We start from the raw sequence: 23,591 nt of genomic DNA on the forward strand, positions 1-23,591 counted from the left end.
GTACATACTATGGAGTAAAAACTTCAAGTAAACTTATAAATGTCTTTGATTGCATGTATCATTAGTCATAAGTAACATAAAAATGTAGAAACATTAAGTATTCAGTATAGATTTTTCTTAAATATCTCCTCCTTCAGTATTAAACATGGGAGAAATTATTTGCTTCCAAGTAATAAACATTTCATTCCTTTTTAAAATAATAATTTGTAGGTACTTACTTTAGAAACTACTCCATTTTATATGCAAATAATAGGCAGATGCTCAAACCCTAAGTTCTACTTTCCAAAAATAATTAGAAGCTTCTTAAAAGAAAACCACACAACAAACCTTAAATGGCACTCAGATTCTTCTGCTTCTAAATGACTGCTAAGCTGGAAAAATAAAGCTTGTTCTGTCAGGAATCTCAAATTAGAACTGAGTATTGTCCAAAATGGAAATTATAGAGTATAGTGCCATTTCAGGAACAGACTATTCAGCTCTCACCCCAGCATACATAGTTGCCTATCAGAACAGTTAAACCACGTCAAAGAGTCCAACATAATTACACTTCAATAAATGTGGTCATCATGCTCTTCTAAGATAATGCTAATAAACCAAAACAAACAAGGTATTACTTGAGACTAATTACCACAGTTTTAGTTCCTTGTTGTATGCCTCCATTCTATAACATTAACAAACAAAATATTTTAATAAATACAAAGGAAACTTTATTGTATGGATCACTAGCCATGAATTTTTGTCATTAGTTATTACACAAATGTTGCCTTGTGTCATTATCCAAATGACATGACCATTTTATGTCTACAACTTGCTTCTGTATTGATGAAGGATTTTCATAATTTACATCTCTACTGATCAGTGAAGGTTTTAGATACAAGCTAACAACCAAAATATGTAGTATTTTGCAGATAGCAATGGAGGAGAGACGTACTTTTAATTACCTTTGAGTGACCTGATGTAAAATATAAGCTGATAATTTAGAAGTTCTAAGTCTCCAAAGGAGATTTCCAAATTTCCAAATACACTTATAGAAATGGTTACAGAGAGTGAGATTTTTAAGAAATATCTTCCATGTCCACATCCTGTTGTAATTGCTGTACCATTTTTTCTTCCAGCTGCTTTCCTTTGCCTTTAAAAAAAAATAGGTAAAAATAAAAAACTTTTATCAATTTGAACTTGCAAAACTCACATAAAGACTTCATAAAGGATCTTGGATATTTTAAAATAACATTAGACATATCTAAGACATTTAAGAATAGTAACTAAACTTACGCAGGTCTTACGATATGCTATGTAAGAAGTAAGCATTCTATAAGCATTAATTCATTTCACCTTTAGAACAACCTCAAGTTCAAGGATGGGAAAACTGAGAAACAAAGACAGATGACCTTGCCCCACGTCACTCAGTAAATCTAGTAAGGGAAAGAGCTGGGATAAGGACCCTGGCCCTCTGCTCTTAACACTGTGTAACCTACCTCAGAGGGTTACCTGAAGACTTAGATAACAATGGTTCATTCTTGTTGATTTTTTTTAGGCATCAGTTTGTATCATTTTATATGTGAAATACATGCTTCAGGGTTTTGTCGATATTATTTTAATAAAATTTGGTACAAAAATAACCCAGGTAATAAGACTTTTATATAAATCTGTTCAATACGTGGTTACAGAATTTGACCTTTACTAAGGTTTAGGCATGGAGTCATTCATGAATCAAATCTTCCAACTAAATCTCACCAAAATTTCTCTCCCTTTAAGTAATCTGCAAAAGTAAACTGTACTTGGCACCAGCTGAGTACAGACTGGTTTTCTAGAACCTGACAAAAGCAACTATACACACAAACTACCCAAATAAGTGACTACTGGTAAGTTACATGAGCACAAAGAGAAGGTTTTACGATAAAACAGAAGTTCTCAAACTTAAGTATGAGAATCACATGGAGAGCTACCAAAGAACACAGGCTCAGATTCAAGGGCCTGGGCCTCTGTAGAGCTCCTCAAGTAATTCCTTAACAACCAAAATTCGAAAACCATTAATATAAAACATTGTCCCTTAATAAAAACTAGTATGTAGCAAAATATATTAAATTATTATTCAACTCATTCTGACTAACTTGGGGAGAGATCTTATGTGGAAGATAAGAATTTATGAAGAGGGAAAAGAAACACTACATGCAGTAAATTGACTGATATTGGGAAATACACTGAGTAAGTTATACTTTTATAAACCAAGTTATATTATAAATGCACTGAGAGAACATTTACATGAAAAAAACACCCTTTAAAAGTTGGTTCACACCCACTTAATAGACCAGGAAAATCTAGATTCTTCATCTCTCTACTTAAAGCAAAAAACTCCTATGTAATAGAGAACTTACCCGCAAGAGGAGCCCGGACGAGATGGATGTTTTGCTTGACTTCCTTGATGTCTTGAACTTTTTGTAGTTCTTTGTTTTTTTTCAATCTAGGATAATACATACCAAGACCAAAATTTCAGTTACTAAAACTTCTTTAAAAGACATTAGTTCATAATTTTTAATATTTTATTGATTAGCCACACAGATGAGGAATGGAAACTCAAAATTATCTTCTAATTCCTCATTAGCTTAATGGGATTCCTACAAATACCAACCTGCTCATTCATTATACCCATAGTGCCTAGCTGGGAATAAAATGGGGGCTCAATATGTATTTGCTGAGTGAATGAAGGCATGTAATCAAAGCAAAGAATTAAGAAGTCTCAGAGATCAACATCTATTAACATATACTTATTAAAATGTCTAGGTCTCTTCTCCTTAAATTGGGAATAGTCTCTGTTTTTTATCTAATTTTTTTTTGGTATCATCAATCTACAATTACATGAGGAACATCATGTTTACTAGACTCCCCCATTCACCAAGTCCCCCCACATACCCCATTACAGTCACTGTCCATCAGCATATTAAGATGCTATAGAATCAATAATTGTCTTCTCTGTGTTGTACAGCCCTCCTTGTGCGCCCCCTACATTATGTCTGCTAATAGTAATGCCTTTTTTTTTACCCCCTTATCCCTCCCTTCCCACCCATCCTCCCCACTCCCTTTCCCTTTGGTAACCCTAAATTTTTTAATCATTTAGTAATTACAAGAACACAAAACACACAAGACAGTCAAAAAAACTACTAACAGCTCTCTTCAACATTTAGGCCCCACTTTTACAGTGCTGTAACCTTTTTTAAGCCAGAAATCTGTTGCCACATACTTCTTTTCTCTAACAGACTTAAACAGTGATTAGATCAAAATCAAATGCCCCTACTGTAAGGAAATAACCAATTACAGGCTGGGGCAGAGGAAGTATAAGATCTTATCAGACATAAAGCTAAACACTCAAATGATAATGGGAAATTATCAAAATGATAAACAATATAATGACAAAGAATTATTACCCAATGAATACTTTAAGAATAACTGATACACACAGATATAATATGAACACATGAATAAACTTTGAAATTGAGGGAAAAGGGAAAAGCTCTTTTATATGAGAAAGCCAGCTAATTAATGTAGAAGAAATGACTGAATTAGAAAAATCACTATCAGTAACAATCACAACAGGAACAGATTCGGACAAGAGTTTAATGGATGCTAAAACCAGTAGGTACCAGTTTGAGAAGTAACTCATGGCAAAGTCCCAATGTATCTCTCTCAAAATACGTACTGATTAAAAAGGAAAAAAAGAGTAACTTTCCAGTGGAGAAAACTGGCAGACATCACCTTCACCAAGTGATCAAAGTCACTAAGGATGGTATTTACATCCTGATAAGATGCCTAAGATGACACACCATCATTTCTATATTCTAGCCAAATGACCTAACCTGAATATAGGAGGAAAACATTAGAAAAACCCAAATTGAGGAATATTCTGTAACTGATCTATACTCTCAAAAAATGTCAATGTCATTTATGACAATTATGAGAAAGTATCCAGATTAAAGGAGCCTGAAGAGCTATGACTACTATGAGCAATGCAAGATCCACAATTCTCCTTTGCTACGAAGGACATTATTGGAAAGTGAAGGGATAGGAAAAGACATTCCATGCAAATGACTGTGGAAAAAAACCTGGAATAGCAATACTCACATGAGACAAAATATACTATAAAATAAGAACAGTAACAAGAAATAGGGCATTACATGATGATAAAGGGATTGATCCAACAAGAGGATGTAATCACTGTAAATATCTACACACTCAACACAGGAGCATCTAAATATATAAAGTAAGCATTAACAGACAAATGGAGACACTGACAGTAATACAATAATAGCAGAGGAATTTAACATCCCCACTTCCACGTATCAATGAATAGATCATCCAGACAGAAATTAAGGAAAGAGTGTATTTGAATGATATATTACACCAAATGTAATTAACATATATAGAACATTATATCCAAAAACAGCAGAATATACATTCTTTTCAAGTGCACATGGAACATTCTCCCAAACAGATCACGTTAGGACAAAAGCAATAAATTTAAGAAGACTGAAATCATATCGAGCAGCATCTTTTATCACAAGAAAAAAATACAAAAAACACAAACACCCTAGAGGCTAAACAGCACACTACTCAATAACCAGTGAGTCATCAAATAAATAAAAAATACTTGGGAGGATAATATAAATAGAAATACAATGGGTCAAAATCTTTGGGATGCAAGACAAGCAGTCTTAACAGTGGAATTCATGGCAATAGGGGTCTACTTCAAGAAGCAAGAAACATCTCAAGCAATCTAACATTATACCTAAAGGTAGTTAAAAGCCCAAAGTTAGTAAAAAGAAGAAAATAATAAAGATCAGAATGAAAATAAATGAAACTGAGCCTAAAAAATAATACAAAAGGTCAATGAAATTAAGAGCTGGTTCTTTGAAAGGATAAACAAAATTGATAAACCTTTAGACAGACTCTTAAACAAAAAGGCAGGACTGAAATAAAATCAGAAGTAAAAGAGAAATTTGTATTTCTGCATTACAACTGGTAATGCAGAAATACAAATGAACACAGATTACTGTGAAAAATTATATGCCACATCAGACAACCTAGAAGAAATGACTAAATCCTAGAAATATGCAATCTTCCAAGACTGAATCAGGAAGAACAGAAAATCTGAACAGACCAATTACTAGTAAAATTAAATGAGCAATTAAAAAACTTTGGCTAAACAAAAAACCAGAACCAGATGGCTTCACAGGTGAATTCTACCAAACATTTAATACCTATCCTCAAACTATTCTAAAAAACTGAAGAGGGAAGAATGCTTTCATATTAATTCTACAAAACCAGCATCACCTTTATACCAAAACCAGACAAAAGACACAACAAAAAAAGAAAATTGCAATCCAGTATCCTTGATAAACACAGGCAAAAACCCTCAACAAAATATTAGCAAACTGAATTCAAAAATACCCCAAAGATATGTACATATCTGAACATAACTAAGGTCATACATGACAAATGCACATCTATCATCATACTCAATGGTGAGAAACTGAAAGCTTTTCCTCTAAGATCCAGGAACAAGACAAGGATGTCCACTCTCTCCATTTTTACTTAAATAGTATTGGGAGTGCTAGTAACAACAATCAGAGAAGAAAAAGAAATAAAAGCCATCCAAACGGTTAAGAAGTAAAACTGTCACTATTTGCAGGAGACATGATACTAGATATAGAAAACCCTAAAGACTCCACCAAAAACTATTGTAACTAATAAATGAATTCAGTAAAATTGCAAGATACAAAAGCAATACATGGCAATCTTTGGATTTCTATGTACTAACAACAAACTAGCAGAAATACCTGTACTCTGAAAACAGTAAAACACTGATGAAAGACACTGAAAAAAGCACAAATAAATGAAAAGATACTCTGGATAGGAAGAATTAATACTGTTAAAATGTCCATTATGCCCAAAGCAATCTACAGATTCAGGGAAATCCCCATCAAAATACCAATGATTACTAGAGCAAGTAATCCTAAAATTTGTACAGAACCACAAAAGACCCTCGACAGTAAAGCAATATTGAAAAAGAACAAAGCTGGAGGTATCACGATCCCAGATTTCACACTATACTACGAAGCTATAGTAATCAAAACAATATGTTACTAGCACAAAAATAGTCAGATCAATGGAGCAGACTAAAAAGTCCAGAAATAAGCCCATGCAAATATGGTCATGCTAATATGGCCAATTATCTATGACAAAGGAGCAACAACATACAATGGGGAAAACACAGTTTCGTCAATAAACAGTGCTGGGAAAACTAGACAGCTACATGCAGAAGAATGAAACTGGACCACTTTCTTATACCATACACAAAAATAAGCTAAAAATGAGTTGAAGACCTAAATATAACACCTGAAATCACAAAACTACTGAAAGAAAACAGGCAGTAAACTCATGGACGTTGGCCTTAGCAATTTTTTTCTAGATACATCTTCCCAGGCAAGGGAAACAAAAACAAAAACAAGTGGAACTACATCAAACCAAAAGGCGTCTGCACAGCAAAGGAAACTATCGACAAAACAAAAAGCCAATGCACTGAATAGATATTTGTAAATGACATATCCAATAAGGGGCTAGTATCCAAAATACATAAAGAACTCATGTTAGTCAACACCAAAACAAGTAATCCAATTTTAAAATGGGCAGAGAACTTGAATAGACATTTTTCCAAAAACACACATATTGTCAACAGATACATGAAAAGATGCTCAACATCACTAATCATTAGAGAAATGTAAATCAAAACCACATGGGATATCACCACACCAGATGAGAATGGTTACTAGGAAAAAGACAAGAAATACATATGTATTGGCAAGGATGTAGAGAAAAGGTAACTCTTGTGTTCCTTGGTTGGGAAAGTAAAATGGTGCAGAATATAAAATGGAAAACAGTATGGAGGTTACTCAAAAAATTAAAAAACAGAAATACTATACATTCCAGTAATTCCACTTCTGCATATTTACTGTAATAAAACAAAAATATAAATTCAAAAAGATATTTGTGTCCCTATGTTCATTGCAGCATTACTTAAATAGCTAAGACATCAAAACAGCCTAAGAATCCACCAGTTGATAAAGAAAGACTTGGTACAAATATACAATGAACTATCACTCAGCCATAAAAAAGAATGAAACCTTGCCATTTGTGACAATACGGAGGGACCCAGAGGATATTATGCTAAGTTCAATTAAGTCATAGAAAGACAAATGCCAAACAACTTAATTATGGAATCTAAAAAACAAAAGATCAAACAAAACAGAAACAGACTTATAAATACAGAGAACTGATAGTTGCCATAAGGGAGACAGGTGGGAGGATGGGCAAAATATATGAAGAGAACAAAGAGATACAAACTTCCAGTTATAAAGTAAATAAAGTCACAGGGATGTAAAATACAGCATAGGGAAAACAGTGAATAATATTGTAGTAACTTTGCATAGTGATAGATGGCAAGTACACTTATTGTGGTGAGCATTTTGTAATGTATATATGAAATTGTCAAATCACTGTTATACACCTGAAACAAATACAGTATATGGCAACCACTTCAGTTAAAATACAAAAAATTTTTAAAGACATCCATCTCTAATGAAAATAAATAAGTAAATAAGACCAGTAGATTATGTAATAGTATTATACTATAAATATACGATGATTATGTAAGAGCATGTCTGACTTTTAGGACATATACACTGAAATATACTTAAGAGGAAAAGGCATCATGTCTTCCACTTATTAAGAGACAAGGATAAAATAAATGTGGTAAAATGCTAACAGAACATTCAAGAGTTCTTTATAATACCCTTGCAAGTTTTCTGAAATTATGTGAAAGTTAGAAGTGAAAGAAAAAAATGTTTCCAGATTTCTACCAGTAATTATTTTTCTAAGAGTTACTCTCCACATGCATTCATACCTGTTCATTATAAATTTAGCTTGGCGTTTCTGTTTGATCTCTTCAACTCTCTTCATTGCATCAACTACAAAAAAAAATTTGTAAGAGTTAGCAAATTTATGTAATTCAACCAAGAGCTTTAACAATCACTTCTTTATTCTGATTTAGAAATGGATTAAATGCAAAACTCACTGCAGAAACAATGCCTACTAAAATTGCTGAAGATGTGTGTCACTGGCTATTATCACTGTTAACTCTTTATCTTTCACAAGTAATCATTTCTCTGATTTTTTTTTTTGCAAAAGCCACATAATTTTCCTTCTACTTTAAACCAGTCCAATGCTTTTCAGATTTTATCCTACAGAGAATTTAGATTAATGGTACCTCATCCCATTCTTTGCTTGTCATCTGCATAAATAAAAGACAGCATCCTTTCTGTCAAAAAGACCACTTTTTCTTCAAATGCCTAGGATATTATGAGTAGGTGATCAATATGAACAGAATGAATGAGTCAATCAATTTGCAATTTTCACAACCACTAAAATTCAACTGTTTTGGAAAACAGGTACAAAAGCTAAGTCTAACTGTGCTCTGAAATCTCTACCAGCACTGTCCAATATAAGATAAACCACATATGCAATTTTAAATTTTCTAGTAGCCACATTAAAATACAGTGAAAAGGAACAGGTCAAAATTAAAGTTTAATGATATATTTTGTTTAACCCAACATATCCAAAATACTGTCATTTCAACATTTAATCAATATAAAAAATATTTATTTTATGCTTATTTTCATGCTAAGTTTTCAAAAGCCAGCATCCATTTTATATTTATAGCACATCTCAATTTCGACTAGCCACATCGCAGGTCTCAGTAGCCCCTGGGGCTAGCAGCTGCCACATTGGACAGCACAGTTCCAATCTAGCTTCTTAAAGTGTAGTCTATAGATCTGATGGATAGTCACATAGTCTTAAAGTATCTCCCCACAATACACTTATTAATTACAAACAGTAAATTATTAATTTTACAATGGAGAAACCTGGCAGATGACACCCTAAGCAATGATCAAAGTTAGCACAGCTAGTAATAGGACGAATGAACAGCAGGGGCCTCCTAACAGGACACAATGACAAGAACTCAGCATCCCATCTATGGTGTTCCTGCCATATCCAATCTTAAGAAAGCATCAGACAAAACCCAGCTAAAGGATTTTATATCAAACACCTGGCTCATTCTCTTCAAAACTGTCAATGTCATGAAATATAAAAAAAACTAGGAACTATTCCAAATTGAAAGAGACTGACATGCTGGTATTCTTAGACCTTTTGCAATATAAGATACTACTGGGACATTAGACGATTCTAAATAGGTCTGGGATTACATAATATTCTATCTGTTATTTTCTTCATTTTAATAATTGCACTGTGGTTGTATGTGGTTGCATTCTAGTGTTAGGAAATACATATTAAAGTATTTAGGGATAAAGGAGCATTATGTATGCAAATTAAACAATTCATAAAAAATGTATAGAAGGAAGGAAAAGGAGAGAGGAGAAAAGATAAATTTAACAAAGTGGTAACTAAGTATTAACATTGAGGGAATCCAATAAAGGACTAGAGAATTCTACCCCTGCAACTTTTCTATTCAGCCTGAAATTATGTCAAAGTAACTAGTTTTTAAGTGTAGTCCGGTGGCCAGAAATACTGGCATCATCTAGAAGCTTCTTAGATATGCAGAATCTCAGGCCCCACCCAGGCATACTGTATCAAAATCTGCACTTAACAAAATTCCCCAGAAGGTCCCATGGTATAGACAATGTCAATTTTAAATCTGCACATGCTATACCTTAAAATTAATAATATGGGGATATATAACTTTCTTTATCATTCAGCAACAATGGTATGGCCAAGTTCTAGTACTCAAAAGCATTTCCACACCTTAAAGTTACTCAGGAAGGAAATAAACACACAGGGGCAGATAAATCCTTTCCAAAGAATAAGACACTGCATTTCCAAATATTCCAGACGACTGAAAAATCGCAAATCTAAGAGTTATCTAACAGCTATTAAAAACTGATCTGCAATACAGAGCGACATGAGGAATAAAATACAAACTATTCTTCCTAGTATTCTTGCTTTTGAAGTTCCACCGCTGTTTCTGTGGACACTGGTATCTTAACAAAGGGTGCTCAGTCTGTATCATCACACACTTTAATAATGTAAGCAATGAATATAAAATTCTCATCAACAGATTAGTTTATAGACAAAATGATACTGAAATAGAAGATACGGGGAATCAACAAATCTTTTAGAAGAGTAATACATTTTTCTGGAATACAAACTTTCATAATTGTGTAAACCAGTACGAAATACAGTTTTTAGTTCCAAAAGACTCATATTGTCTACCTAGCAGATCTTTGAGGTTTATTTTTAAGATCCCAATGTGAGAGGATAACGGTAGCTGTACAGGGAAAAAACTCAAAAGAGCACTCCTTCTTACAGAATTTACACGTGTATAAGTGAGTGGGCCAAGGGAATGAGACTCTGTGATAATACCTGATCCAATTACTGTCTAAGAGAAACAATAAATAGGAGTACTCAGTAAAATGCACTGAGAGGGCAGGGACTGTGTATGCCCTATTCATCTTTGTACACTAGACTAAGCACTTACTGTTAAGGTATATGAAGTCTTACAGAACAGTATTTCTCACAAATGATGTAAAAATATTAAACCAGCATGGAGGGTCACAGTAAATGTCCACATATGACTAAAATAAGATATGTACTTTCAGTTTCAACATCAAATTGACTATCCAACACATACAAGGAGTTAAGAAATATGTAAAAAATGATCTGGAGCTGCTATCTTCAACCAGTAACAAAAAAGAAAACAAAGGCCAAAATGAATTGGAACTCAATGGCATCCATATATGCTTTAGAACCATCTAATCATGTGCTTGACAAGATTTTAAGAATCCTATGAAAAATTTGTTAAGTATGTGTGGTGATGGATGTCAGCCAGATTAGGTGGTGATCATTTCACAATAAACACAGACATCAAATGATTATATTGTACATCTGAAATAAATGTTAGATGTCAATTAAGTCTCAATTTAAAAAAGAATCCTATTAAGTTATTATTAATCTCTTTAGAAATCCTTGAGTTTGTTTCAGTATTACTTCCTTACCAAATAAGCCCAATGAAAGCAAATGCTTTTTAGAAAATTAACTCTTCCTCTAACTACAAAACAGAGGGAAAAGGCTTTTTTTTTTGAGGAGGAAACAAAACAAAACGAAATACCAGGGGGCAGAATACTTAGGGCTGTGTGGAACAGGCAATACTAAACCTGAACTCTTTGATTTCTCCCCATGACCCAGGAAGATAAACAACGCTTCAGAGAGTGTCAAATACTACTACAAAGGCTCCTAACTTTTCAATTCCTCCCCTGAAGTCTTGTGACTGACAGGGGGCAAGTGTCAAAACGATGCCCTGCCTGTGATCCACTAGAAACCGATCAAGTTTGTAGAATTCTGGGCCTTCAGTACTTCTAGTTGACAAAGTACATCACCTCCACACTAAAGACTGGAAAATGACTAAAGGCGGCTAAGACGGCCATGAGAGACAAAAAGGCAGGGCCATGAGCCTCAAATACACACATACACAGTGGAATCCAAGCTAGTGTAAGGAACTAAATTTTACTAATTATGGGATTATTTTAATTAAAGTATGCCTACTTCAGATAAAAAAGGCCAAAAAGTAGTATCATTGCTTTTAATTCCAGTACCATATAGCTTCATTTTTACCTAAGTCAAACACTCAGTAGTAGTCTTGGTAAATTTGTAATTATCACTGTATGTGTCACATTTCTGAGTTTTAAAAAAGCACTAAATTTTATAAGGTACACAGAATACAAAGATGTATTCTAAACCAAATTATCTAAACTTGTAGAGTGTGTTAGGTTTTGTGTATATTTTAACTATGCCACACTCACCCCAAAAAAGTATTCTCCCTTCTCTATTTTCTCAGATTTTTTTATTTTTTTTATCTCTGTGTTGGCACTTCAAATATCCAATCTAGTAACTACACTATTTTTATACAGGATACATCAGCCAATTCTGAAAAGGACTTTGGGTAGCCTATAATAAAAGACACAGATACTACAGAGTGATTAACATGAGGACAAAAGAATAAGTTAACCAATGAAAAGAAGAAATGCAATTATGGCAATATCCCACATCAGTATCTCCTGAAAATTCCTTGTATGCCCTTCTGACTTACTAGTTTTATTCCACAGCTCTCGCTGATATTTGACAGGTTCATTTCTACGTTTTTCAAATTCAAATGAATTATCCTGTAACAGGAAAGAAAATACAGTTTTAGAGAGATACAGAGGAAGCATTTCTTAAAACTTATTCTCTCCTTTCACAAGAGTTCTGAGGGTTTCAAATCATGGACATATTAAGATTCCCAGAGAACACAATTTTTTTTTCCATTTCACCTTTATTCTTAATAGTGAAAAACTAAAACATGATATCCATCAACAGGAAAGTGAATTTTAAAAATGTGGTACATTTATCCAACACTGTATGACTGAACAATAAAGGAATGAACACTGAGGTGTACAAGAACATGGATGAATTGTTTCAAGGACAATGTGTTGAGAGGATAATTGGGGAGCCAGACACAAAAAAGTCCACACTGCATGATTCCATTTATGTGATTTCAAGAAGAGGCAAATGGGCAAAGCTAATTTGGGGGGATAAATCCAAACAGAGGTTGATTTTCTAAGGTGAGGCATCAATTGGGAAGGGATCAATTTTCCAACGTGATGATAGTATTCTGTCTCAATTCAGATATACAAATTCGTCAAAATTTAAGATTTATCCACTTTATTGTAATTATTTACATGATAAAATTACATACACCTCAATAAAAATATCCCCAAAAAAAGAACATTATTCCTTTCCTGCTCTATTCATTGACTGCAGAGAACACAAATTTTCAAACTTTTTCTCCTTTATACACCATGATGTACAAGATAGCTCTGCTGAAAACATCTTTCTGTACATGAGTGAATTCTCAAAAGGAGAGGAGGGGAGAGTATCACCCCCACCCCTTAGAGGGGCATATAACAATCATGGAAATTGTAAACAAACTGAAAAAGCTTCCATAACCTCCTATTCCTAGATGAGACTTACAGCCAGAAAACTTTGTATTAGGCTGAACCATGACTTACCATTTTTCATAGATGAAAAAAAGTCAAACATTGAGAGTTTCATATGGTTCAAACTAAATGCCTACTGTGTTTATATATTTCAATACCTACATTCCTTTGTTGTAACATAAAGGTGTGAAACTATGTATCTTCAAATAAATGTGGTGCTACTCCACAGGACACAGGTGTGGCGTGGAAATCCATAGGTCCCCTCTACATGCAGTTGATATTTTGATAGTTAAATCCTATTTATCTTTAAACATGCAAAATAACTTTCAAAAAGCTACTGGTTTCTTGGAAAAACTACAGGTATATTTCTTGGTTTACAAATCTGACATAGATTCATGGAACACCAAGAACTCTGTATTCACCAATATCATTTGTATACACATGCCTCTTTTCAGATCACAATAACCTCAGCAACGACAAGGTAACCGGCTACCAGCAAATGACCGTGACTGGCAGCCTTTGTTCACTCATACAATTGTCATTTGCACTTGAGGTGCTAGGTTTACTCTCTTTCTATACTACACAATACTTCCCCCAAAAAAAACAATTTTTGTGATGGTAACTGTGATTTGGCCTGGCATCTTGCCAAAAAATATTCTTTTCCATCACAAAAACCACTGGTGTTAAGTAAGCCAGAAAAGGGCTTCATCACAAGTGCTTAGATACTGCCTTTAAGTAGAGAGGTGAAAGAGGTCATGGGTTTTAGAAAAGAGGAAATCCCAGAGGAAGATAGATGACAGTTTATAAAGACCCTCCTCAAAGGTAGTCTGTGCAGCAGTTTTCACCTCCTTCCTTTACAAGGACTGAATGTGGACAAGCTTCACCAAGTACTTACACCAATTCAGAAACGACAACCTGATCATGTGGACTCACACATGAAATTCCCTAACCGTTGACTTCCACTGTTCCTCCTCATACCCACCACTTTTAACTGATTTCTCTGCTCTCAGACACAAAGTCCTGCAGAGAAAATCTAGACACCAATAAATGAGTCTGTTACGAATCTTATCAGAGCCCTCACTGCCATAAAGGAATCCTTTAATTCCTCTCAACTTCCTCTTAAAATCCTTGAGTAGCAATTTCCAACTTCACCCCAATCCACTTAAATGATTTCCCCCTTTGTCTGCAAGAACTAAAAATAGCTTTTTGAGAATAAGAAATACCATTTCTACAAACTGAATGTGAGAAATTCTACAGATTTATAGTCTTCAGGATCACGTAAGAATGAGATTATCACAGCCACCTACAAATAAATCACTCATCAATCATGTTAGGAATTTTTTTTGAGCTTTTGTCACTTTATTGTTAACCAATGAATGTCACCCAAAATTATAGATGTAACTATAACTGTACAACACAAAATTACTGATTAAATGACATATTCCCCATCCCAAATCTAAAATTTTTTAAACTATAAAAACTATATTGATAGTTCACTATACTCACCACTGTAAGCTCTTTACCAGCTGCCTTACGGAAGGCTTTAGTCCACCTGACCTTGCGAGGATTGCGCTTCTTTTTAAAGTTTTTATGACATTTGGATTTACAGAATCTGAACACCTACAAGAAAATTAAGTAGTGAAAAGTCAACATTAAAGATTTTTCTATCATAGGATGTAGCCCCGCTCAAAGAAATAAAGTCTGGGAAATAAAAGTTCTCACAATTCCTTCAACTTAGTCACCATTAGAAATGTTGTGAGATGTACCAGATTAAATGGAAACTGAACTATTTTTTGACGATCAAACATCATCACAACTAAAGGCTGGGTGCCCCCAAAATATGGTTAAAACAACCAATCATTATTATAGAATTACAGTCAAGCCTTACAATGATCTTGAATAAAAGGAATAGTTTTAAGGAAAGTCACTTATTTAAATCCCTTCTCAATTCAGAGTAATCCTCAAAATTCACTTCCTATATATATCTTAGTGGTGGTAGTTTCAAACAATCATTCTGAAATCTCCTTTGATTCCTTCCCCCTTTTTGTTAAAAGCACAAAGTAATTTTCAAAAAAACAATTAAATCTGACTATAGATTTGTTTCTAAAGTATTCATTCACAGGTCTACTAAAAAGATCCTTCACTACTTTAATTATTTTCATCCCAAAAGATGTGGTCCATTAATAGAGCTAACAGCATCCAATTTAATGCTTCAATGTACTCCTGAAATGGCTTATTTGAGACTCACTATGTAAGTCTAAAACCACATTATTTTGTTACTTTGTAACATCTTAAAATACACTACAATTTGTGTGTGTTACTACAGAAAATCTGAAGAGAAAAGATAATGCTTTAGTGTACAGATCTTGGCAAAGAAAATTAAATTATCATACCTATAATATGTGACCTATGAAAAAATAGGTCAAAATAAATATTAAATTTCAAATTGTGTATATGTATCACAAGCCAAAATACTTTACATTTTAAATAAGCTTTGTTCTGCAGGGAAATTTAAGCAGATAATATACATATTTCTCAGAAATGGTCAATACTAGTTTAACCTGATACAGATCCTGGGGAGCTCTCTCCTAACAGACTTGCATGTATATATTGTTAAATTAATTTCAAAGCAACTAGAAATTTAATATGAGTGGATATCCTGGAGTAACCCAGTATGAATTCATTATCAGTAAATTTTTTGTTAGTGTTTTCAGTCCAAAGTATTATTACTCTTTTAAATAAACATCTCCTACATTTAATACCTACTAATTCCTAGACAAATCCCCATTTCTGAGATATATCTGATGGGAGGTTCGAACTTTTCCTGTGTCTTCTCAATTCCAAAGAAGATCCAGTGGAAAGTTATAGGAAAGTCCACTTGGACTCTGCTTCTAACAGATGTTATCTAAAAAGCACAATGAAGTGTCTGAAGAGAATGGAGTCACTGGATATGTGAAGGGATTCAATCAACAAATAAGAAACATCTACCATGTGTCTGATATTTTAATAGGTGCTAGGGATACAAGAATAGTGAAAATGTAACACCCTACCTTGAGAACCTAGGCCAGCATTGCAAATAAAGTCTCACTTTACAAATGAGAGACAGAGATCAGACTAGGATATAAATATTGGGATAAAGTTAAATACAATAATCATGTACAAAGAAACATGAAAACACACAGTAAGGAGGTAGGAATTATGGTGGATGGACTTTGTATGAGGCAAAGCGTCACAGGCAGGCTCATGTTTCCCTTTTAATCCAGCCCTTTATCATCATTCTCCGCCTTCAACATGCAAACAAATGATCCAACTAATATCTCAGCCTCAAAGTTCTTTAACCCTTTCTTATTCCACTAATTCAACAAACACTACAAAGCATTCATTAAGGTTGCATGTATTTTTCATGTTTGTAAAGTATGTGAAAATAGTAAATATTAACATTAATTCTACCCTTAAGAAGGTACCTAAAAAGTGTGAGAGGGCTGTGTGAAAATCTCAAAAGCTAAGAGAATAAGGCAGAAAGTGACAAGTTCCTAATCTAGAACCAGGGCAAGAGAGCAGAAAGAAAGCAGACACCACCATCTTTTGCAAAGGCAGATGGACAGGACTTGATAACTGGATGAAAAGGTGGAAGATTCAAAGATTCAGATCAACACCCAACTCTAGACAGCTCCCACAATCTGTTGTTCTAATTTCAATAACCCATTAATAAACACTGCTTGAGAAAAATCATAAATTCATGATGACCAGATCATCTAAAAAGCACACTGCCCACTGTGAATTATACACCAACTTAGCAATCATTTAGTTCATTTCTATAAACTTTTGTCATGTTCTTGATAGCAGGTATACAAAATCTTCTTTCTAGAGGAAGAAAAACAAAAATAAACAAGTGGGACTGACTGTATCAAACTACAAAGTTTCTGCACAGCAAAGGAAAACCTCAACAAAAAGGCAACCTAATATATGGGGGAATATATTTGCAGATGACATATCTGGTAAGGGGCTAATATCCAACGTACACAAAGAATTCATACAACTCACACCGAAAAACAAATTATCCAATTAAAAAATGGGCAGAGGACCTGAATAAATATTTTCCCAAAGAAGACATACAGATGGCCAACAGATATATGAAAAGATGCTCAACATCACTGATCATTAGGGAAATGCAAACCAAAAGCACAATGAAGTTATCACCTCACAGCAGTCAGAATGGCTAGTAGAGCCAACAAGACAAGAAATAACAAATGTTGCCAAGGATGTGGATAAAAGGGAACCCTCCTACACTGTTGGTGGCAATGTAAGTTGGTGCAGCCACTGTACAAAACAATATGAAGGGTCCTCTAAAAACTAAAAATAGAAATACAATACAACCCAGTAATTCCACTTCTGGGTGTTTACTAGGAGAAAATAAAATCTCTGATTCAAACAGATATGCACACCTATGTCCAATGCAGCATTATTTAACAGTCAAGATACGGAAGCATGCCAAGTGCTCATCAATATACGAATGGATAAAGAAGATGTAGTACATTTATACAGTAAATATTACTCAGCTATATAAAAAAAGGAAATCGTTCAATTTGCAACAACATGGATGGACCTAGAGAGTATCATGTTCAGTGAAATAAGCCAAGCACAGAAAGACAAATACCATACAATTTCACTTATATGTGAAATCTAAGAAACAAACAAGAAATAGACCCACAAACATAGGAAACAGACTGTTTCTTACCATAGGGATGGGTGACACAGGTGAAGGACAAAGAGATACAAACTACAAATTGTAAAATAAGTTGTCATAGGAATGGAAGTACAACGTAGAGAATATAACCAATAACGTAACATCTTATTATGGCAATGGGGTAACTCCACTTGTGGCAAGCATCTAGTAAGTACATAATTATCAGTCACTACATTGTACATCTGAAACAATTTAAAAAAGGGAAAAAATCTTCTTTCTATATAATTCTAGTTTTGGTCCCTCACTTTCAAAAAGAACCCTTGCTCCTAAATTTAACGAGGTTAGTATCTTCCAGCTATAATAGAAATAAAAGGTGATGAAGCCGAAACTGTAATTTTTTGCACATCAAAATCACCTCGTTAAATATAAATTCCTAGATCTTCTTCCCCTCATGCCAATGATTCAAATTCAATAGATCTGATGGAAACCAGGAACCTGTATTTTTTACAAGTTGCCCGGTGTTTCAGAAGCACATATGGAAGATCAAATTCTGAGAAGCAATGTGTTACAGAAATGAGATTTATTTTGATGAGAAATGTATTCACATTTAAAGTCTTTCACAACCAGGATTTATATGTTTACATTTTATGCTTATAGACTTATCTTTTTGTACAGACTTACATTCGTGTTTACAGCCGTACCCCCAAGCCTCTTCCACCATCCACTCCAGTCACTTCCTTAAACAGAGAAGTCACTGATCCGCTATGAGTCTCCACTCAAACTGTTCATTTCCTCCCACCTTGAATGCCCTCTCATTTTCTTATGAAAAGCTCAAGATCCGGAATAAAATGTCATCTCCTTTCTGATTCTTTTCATATACGACCCTACCGTGCACTCCTCCAATAACTCTGTGATACATAACTGCTATGGAGCCATATACAACAGTTCTCAACCTCTACACACTGCAGACGGTCCCAATCTTACTCATCTCTATGGACACCGACCTTAGCAACGACGCCTGACTGGGCACGCGCTCTACAAAGCGTAGTGAATTCGAGAACCTGGTCTAAGTACAAGAGCAGGCCCAACAGACCCTCAGAATCCCCTTCCGCGCTGGCTGGCCCCTGAACCTCCCGCACCAGCCTCGCCCCAGGATGGCCTGTCGGCCAGCTCTGTTGACGCCCCCAAGGAGAGAATCCAAAGGGACTGAGCTTCCACCCTCCCGCGGGAACAGCGCGGAAACCGGAGCCGAGCCCGGGACGGAGCCTTAGGCCCGCGGGAAAGCAGAGGGCGCGCACTGGTCCTGGTCGCCTCACCTTGCAGTCGTTGCGGACGAACATCATGCCGTGGCCGGGGTAGATGGGACCGGAACAGAAATAACACTTCTCTACACGCATGTTGAATCCTCGTGTGTGACCGCCGGACGAGCGCCGAGTCTGAGAGGAAGTGACGTACCCCGTCACAGGAAATGATTCTCTCCCCAGTTCCCACCCCGGAAAAAGCGAGCGTCTTCGTTCCTGCGGGTTCCTGGAAAGCGAGAACGTGATAGCGCCTCCTGGCGGCCGTGGGAGTCAAAGCGCTGTCATTAGGCGCAGGCGCAGATTGCCTGGCCGCGCTGAGTGAAATGTAGCGCGGCGCCGCTTTCGGAACGCACCCAGGCCGCCCTGTTTTCTAGTCTCTTGCTGGGAGCCATGCTACTCAAGCTGTGTAGCAAAGCTCAGGCTGGAGGAAGACCCCCACAAATCAGGGGCCTTCGCAGCTGGCTCCCTCTATTACCCACCTTGATTTTGTTATTCTCCATTATACTATTGGCTTTGTTTTTGCTTGCATTGTTTCCAAGGGCTAAGCTAATCTTTGCTGAGCAGTGTGGAAAAGATGAGAACATAAGTTTCCCAGGAGCTTTTCAGGACAGTGCTCCTGAAGACTGGAACACGCAGGGAACAAATAGCGATCTTGGCATAAAGTACCGAAACCTACTGTTAGTCAAACACTGACCACCCCATTTACACTGAGAATGCCCCCCTTGTTTACAATGCTAGTGAAACTAGTGATGGAAAGTTTTCTAGAAATAGAGTTATGAGAGAATGTTGAATGGAATAACCCTGTTGACAATTAATCATCTCATGTTTTCTTCCCTCTACTACTTTTATAGTTTGTTTTTCTTCTTTCCTAATTACAGCCATTTGCTAAACTTTGTTCCTTATATGTGAGATTACCAAATACCATAATTTTCCAGGAAGTAAAGATACCTCAAAACAAGTGCTGGGCATAGAAGCCACGGAGCATAAATCTGCAAAGAAGTGAAAAACTAACCTTTTCAAAGACTATTACTTCTCTCTCACTTACCAGGTTTACATCTCCCTGTATGGCCCCAGAAGATGGCTGGTTAGCCAGAGACGGGTAAGATTCCTCATGGGAGGAACAACCTAAGACAGGCACAGTCACAGGGGGTCCATCAGGTGAGAAAAAGGGGGTCAACAGAGGTGAGGCTTAGAACCTCATCCCCCCAGTTTTGAGAGAAATTGTCTACACCCATGGATGTTTTGTTGCCCTTGTTTGGCTTGGATTAATACCTAGTCTATAGGCACAGACCTGATCATCTACCCTTGCCTTCTTACAGCAATAAATCATGCTTTCTATGTCTTGCATCTACCTACTACTTCAGCATTTTATTAGAAACGTAAAGGAGAAAATGTGAGATTCATATATAAAGTATAGAAATCAAATGAATAATCATACATCATATTTGACTTGATTGTTTATAATTTAAGGTTTGTAGTTAAAACAGAAACAGTTTCTATGTTATGAATGCCCTTGCATTGCTTACCATGTAAGAACTTGTTTAGTCCCTGCAGTAGTGGAGTCATGGAGAGCTGTGTAGCATATGTCAGGGAGATTTTGGTATCCACACAGAAGAAAGAGAAATGTAGATAAGAAGGGGAAATTTAGTTTGCTGCCTACTGTGCCCTATAAAGGGGTATAAAGTGAAGATATGAGTTTATGATTTTAGATTGATTATAAATTTATTAAAGCTGCTAAGAATATTTTTTGGGGAAAGAATCCTAGCTAACTGTGGCACTAGGTGACCTGTATTTCACCCTGAGCTGATAGACTCCATAGTTGCTGCTGCATACTGCACGCCCCTACAGTCACATGCACTACTAAGAAATTGTTGCATAGAAACGTAAAACACAATAGAGTCCATGTTGATAGGAAAAATTTCAGTCAAGGAACAGAAAAACAATCACCTGTCTTAACACTTGACCAACCATGAATAGATTAGAAAGAAAAAGAAAGGAAAAAGCTTGCCTGTACCTATTAATCAACTGCCTATACTAATTAATCATCAGAATAATAAAAAATAATCATATCCTTGTGCAAAATGGTATAAACAAAGCTGTCATCAGCACTTTGTCGAGAGACCACCTCCATCTGACTCTGTGTCCTGTCTCTCCATGCGCCGACTCCGTCTCATCCTTTCGGGTTTCACACCCCCCCCACCCCCCCCCGCGGGAGCTGGACTCCGGCAGTCTCTGTCATACCTCATAACGTCAGCACATACTCAAGTCTTACATTGTTTGTGCTTTGTCTCTGGAAGACACTGCAGACATTTGGTTGTCTTTATGAACTCATTTCTCCATTGCCTGCCCTAGATTCCCGTCCCAGGAGTGCTTGCCTGGCGTCGGTGGCGGGAACCTGCTGCCGGAGGCTGCAGGCACCTTGCGCAGATCAGCGCAGCCAGAGCACTTGAGTGTCTGAGGCTCGGAGGACTTCACCACACCAGCAATTTTAAAGTCTTCCAGTGACTTTAGCATAGGTGTGTGTGTGTGTGTGTGTGTGTGTGTGCTGCAGGCACCTTGCGCAGATCAGCGCAGAGGGTGTGTGTGTGTGTGTGTCTGTGTGTGTGTGTGTGTGTGTACCTGGAAATTACATTAGTGATCCTGGGAATGATGGTAGACGGCCCTGCACTGCGCGGCTGACTGGGGCAGATGGACGTGCCCTCCTTCAGAAAGTATGTGTTAGGGAGGGAAGAAGGCCCAGGAATGGAGGAGTCAAGGCGAACTTCATGGAATAAGTAGGATTTTTAAGAATGGTGAGATGCTGATTGGAACGAGCATATTCTTAGGGAACAAAGCACAACAGGAGTCAAAGCACCAAGTGGAGATAAGTTTATAATCCTGTCCTATGCGCAAGGAGTCAGCAGGTCTACATTGGGCTTACAGGGTTTGTGTGAGGAAGCAGAAGATAAAGTTGGGAAGAAGGTTGCAGTTGGATTTGAAGGCCTCGGAATGAGGATTTTTTCCCCATTTGGCAGTGATGAACCTGTGAGAAGTTTGAGAAGTGACGAAAGCAGTGTAGGGTGGGAAGGGACATCGATGAGGAGGCACTGCCGTTCTCTGAGGGCTGATGACGGTCAGCTCTCACCCAGACGCCGATGTGCACAGGTGCCGAGACAACACTCAGTAGGGGAGGATGGGCCAGACGCCTTTCAGGGACACCGGCCTGCATTTAGAAGGAATTCTTTGGATATGTTGCTTGGTGTGGAGGAGTGAGACCCTTAAACACTTGAGTTTTTAAGAACCCATTTATGGAATAAATTTTAAAAAAGGAAAGTCAAGGGGTCTCATTTGGCCTTAGATTCGTTGAGGTAACAGACATCCACCAGGAAAGGCACTTGGAAATAAGCCAGCAACATCTGAAGGGAGAGGACAGACTCCGGAGCCTTCTACTCAGAGGTGAGGGTTGCAGCATGTTGCTGTTTATAAGACAAGAGGAAACAGGCTTCAGAGCAAGAACTAAAGCTCAGAACAAATACTCAAAATTGGCCTTTCTTTAATAGGAAGGTTTCTAAAGGCCAAACTCAAAGCAGCTTTTCAGACCTTGATGTCTTGACCATTAAGCTGCATTTTATATGGGTGACTGTTTGAATGTGGTTCCACCCACATTTCAGGAGAGCTGTTTGGCAGTATATTTCAAATGGTTATTCTCCATACCCAGTAAGTCTCTTTTCAAAAGTTATCCTAAGTTAATGATCAGAAGGACAGTTGAGGACTTTTAAATGGTGTTGTGATGAACATCTCTTACATAAAAGAGAAATATTCTATATTAGATTGGTTCAGTCCATTTACTGAAATACTGTGCAACCAAAACATGCTTTAGTAGAACTTAAAGATGTCAAAAGGCTTATCACATCAATGGAAAAATCAGATTGTAACACAATATAATGCAGTGCAACCCAGATTTGCTTTTAAAAATGTGTAAAAATATGCAAAATACTGGTGGTAGTTATTTTTGAATATCACATTTGGCTTAATGTTCACTTTCATTTTCTTCCTGAAAATTTTCAGACTTTTCACTTCAAATACACTTTTCTCTGAGAATTATGGTAGTGAAGAGACCATTAAGTCCACAATTTAGGGGATGCCCTACCTCATGGCAGCTGAGCCCTCTGCCTGCCTCTGATCGGAACTCTGCTTTTTACTTTGTCATCTGCTGTATCTGCAATCATTGCTTCTCATTTACAGGCAGTCCTGGAGGTGTGGAAACGCCAGCTGAGTACAGGGTTTCTCACAGCAATAAGACTTGTGTTTCATAGTTTATAACATAAGCCATGTGTTCATGCATGTGGATGTTCCCAGACTTCTAACCAAATACATGCTATCTGTGAAACTGGGGGGCAGGTTTTCCTTACAGCAAGTAAGACACCTGAATCACGCCCTGGCTGAGACCATCCACAGGTGTCTGCAGAAGCTTATTATCTTGCAATTATTGGAGAAAACTTTTCTGCTGACTAATAAGGCTTCCAC

At 36.4% G+C, this 23,591-nt stretch overlaps 1 protein-coding gene across 2 annotated transcripts in view; it reads right to left on the minus strand.

The window, feature by feature from the left end:
• Nucleotides 1-684: 684 nt before the first annotated feature.
• RSL24D1 (ribosomal L24 domain containing 1) overlaps nucleotides 685-23,591 on the minus strand; it is a 44,721-nt gene continuing 21,814 nt past the window's right edge. The window contains exons 1-6 of one of the 2 annotated variants that reach the window (XM_017681369.3): nucleotides 19,101-19,255; nucleotides 14,604-14,717; nucleotides 12,212-12,284; nucleotides 7,955-8,018; nucleotides 2,376-2,461; nucleotides 685-1,129 (exon numbers count right to left, since the gene is read on the minus strand). In XM_017681369.3, coding sequence (XP_017536858.1) covers nucleotides 1,056-1,129; nucleotides 2,376-2,461; nucleotides 7,955-8,018; nucleotides 12,212-12,284; nucleotides 14,604-14,717; nucleotides 19,101-19,181 — 492 coding nt within the window. In that variant the 5' untranslated portion in view covers nucleotides 19,182-19,255 and the 3' untranslated portion in view covers nucleotides 685-1,055. Of the gene's footprint in view, nucleotides 1,130-2,375; nucleotides 2,462-7,954; nucleotides 8,019-12,211; nucleotides 12,285-14,603; nucleotides 14,718-19,100; nucleotides 19,256-23,591 lie in introns of those variants that run through there. The other variant, XM_037021062.2, reaches the window with a different exon arrangement.

Source organism: Manis javanica, chromosome 8 (assembly GCF_040802235.1).
Source record: "Manis javanica isolate MJ-LG chromosome 8, MJ_LKY, whole genome shotgun sequence".
Taxonomy (NCBI): Eukaryota; Metazoa; Chordata; class Mammalia; order Pholidota; family Manidae; genus Manis; species Manis javanica.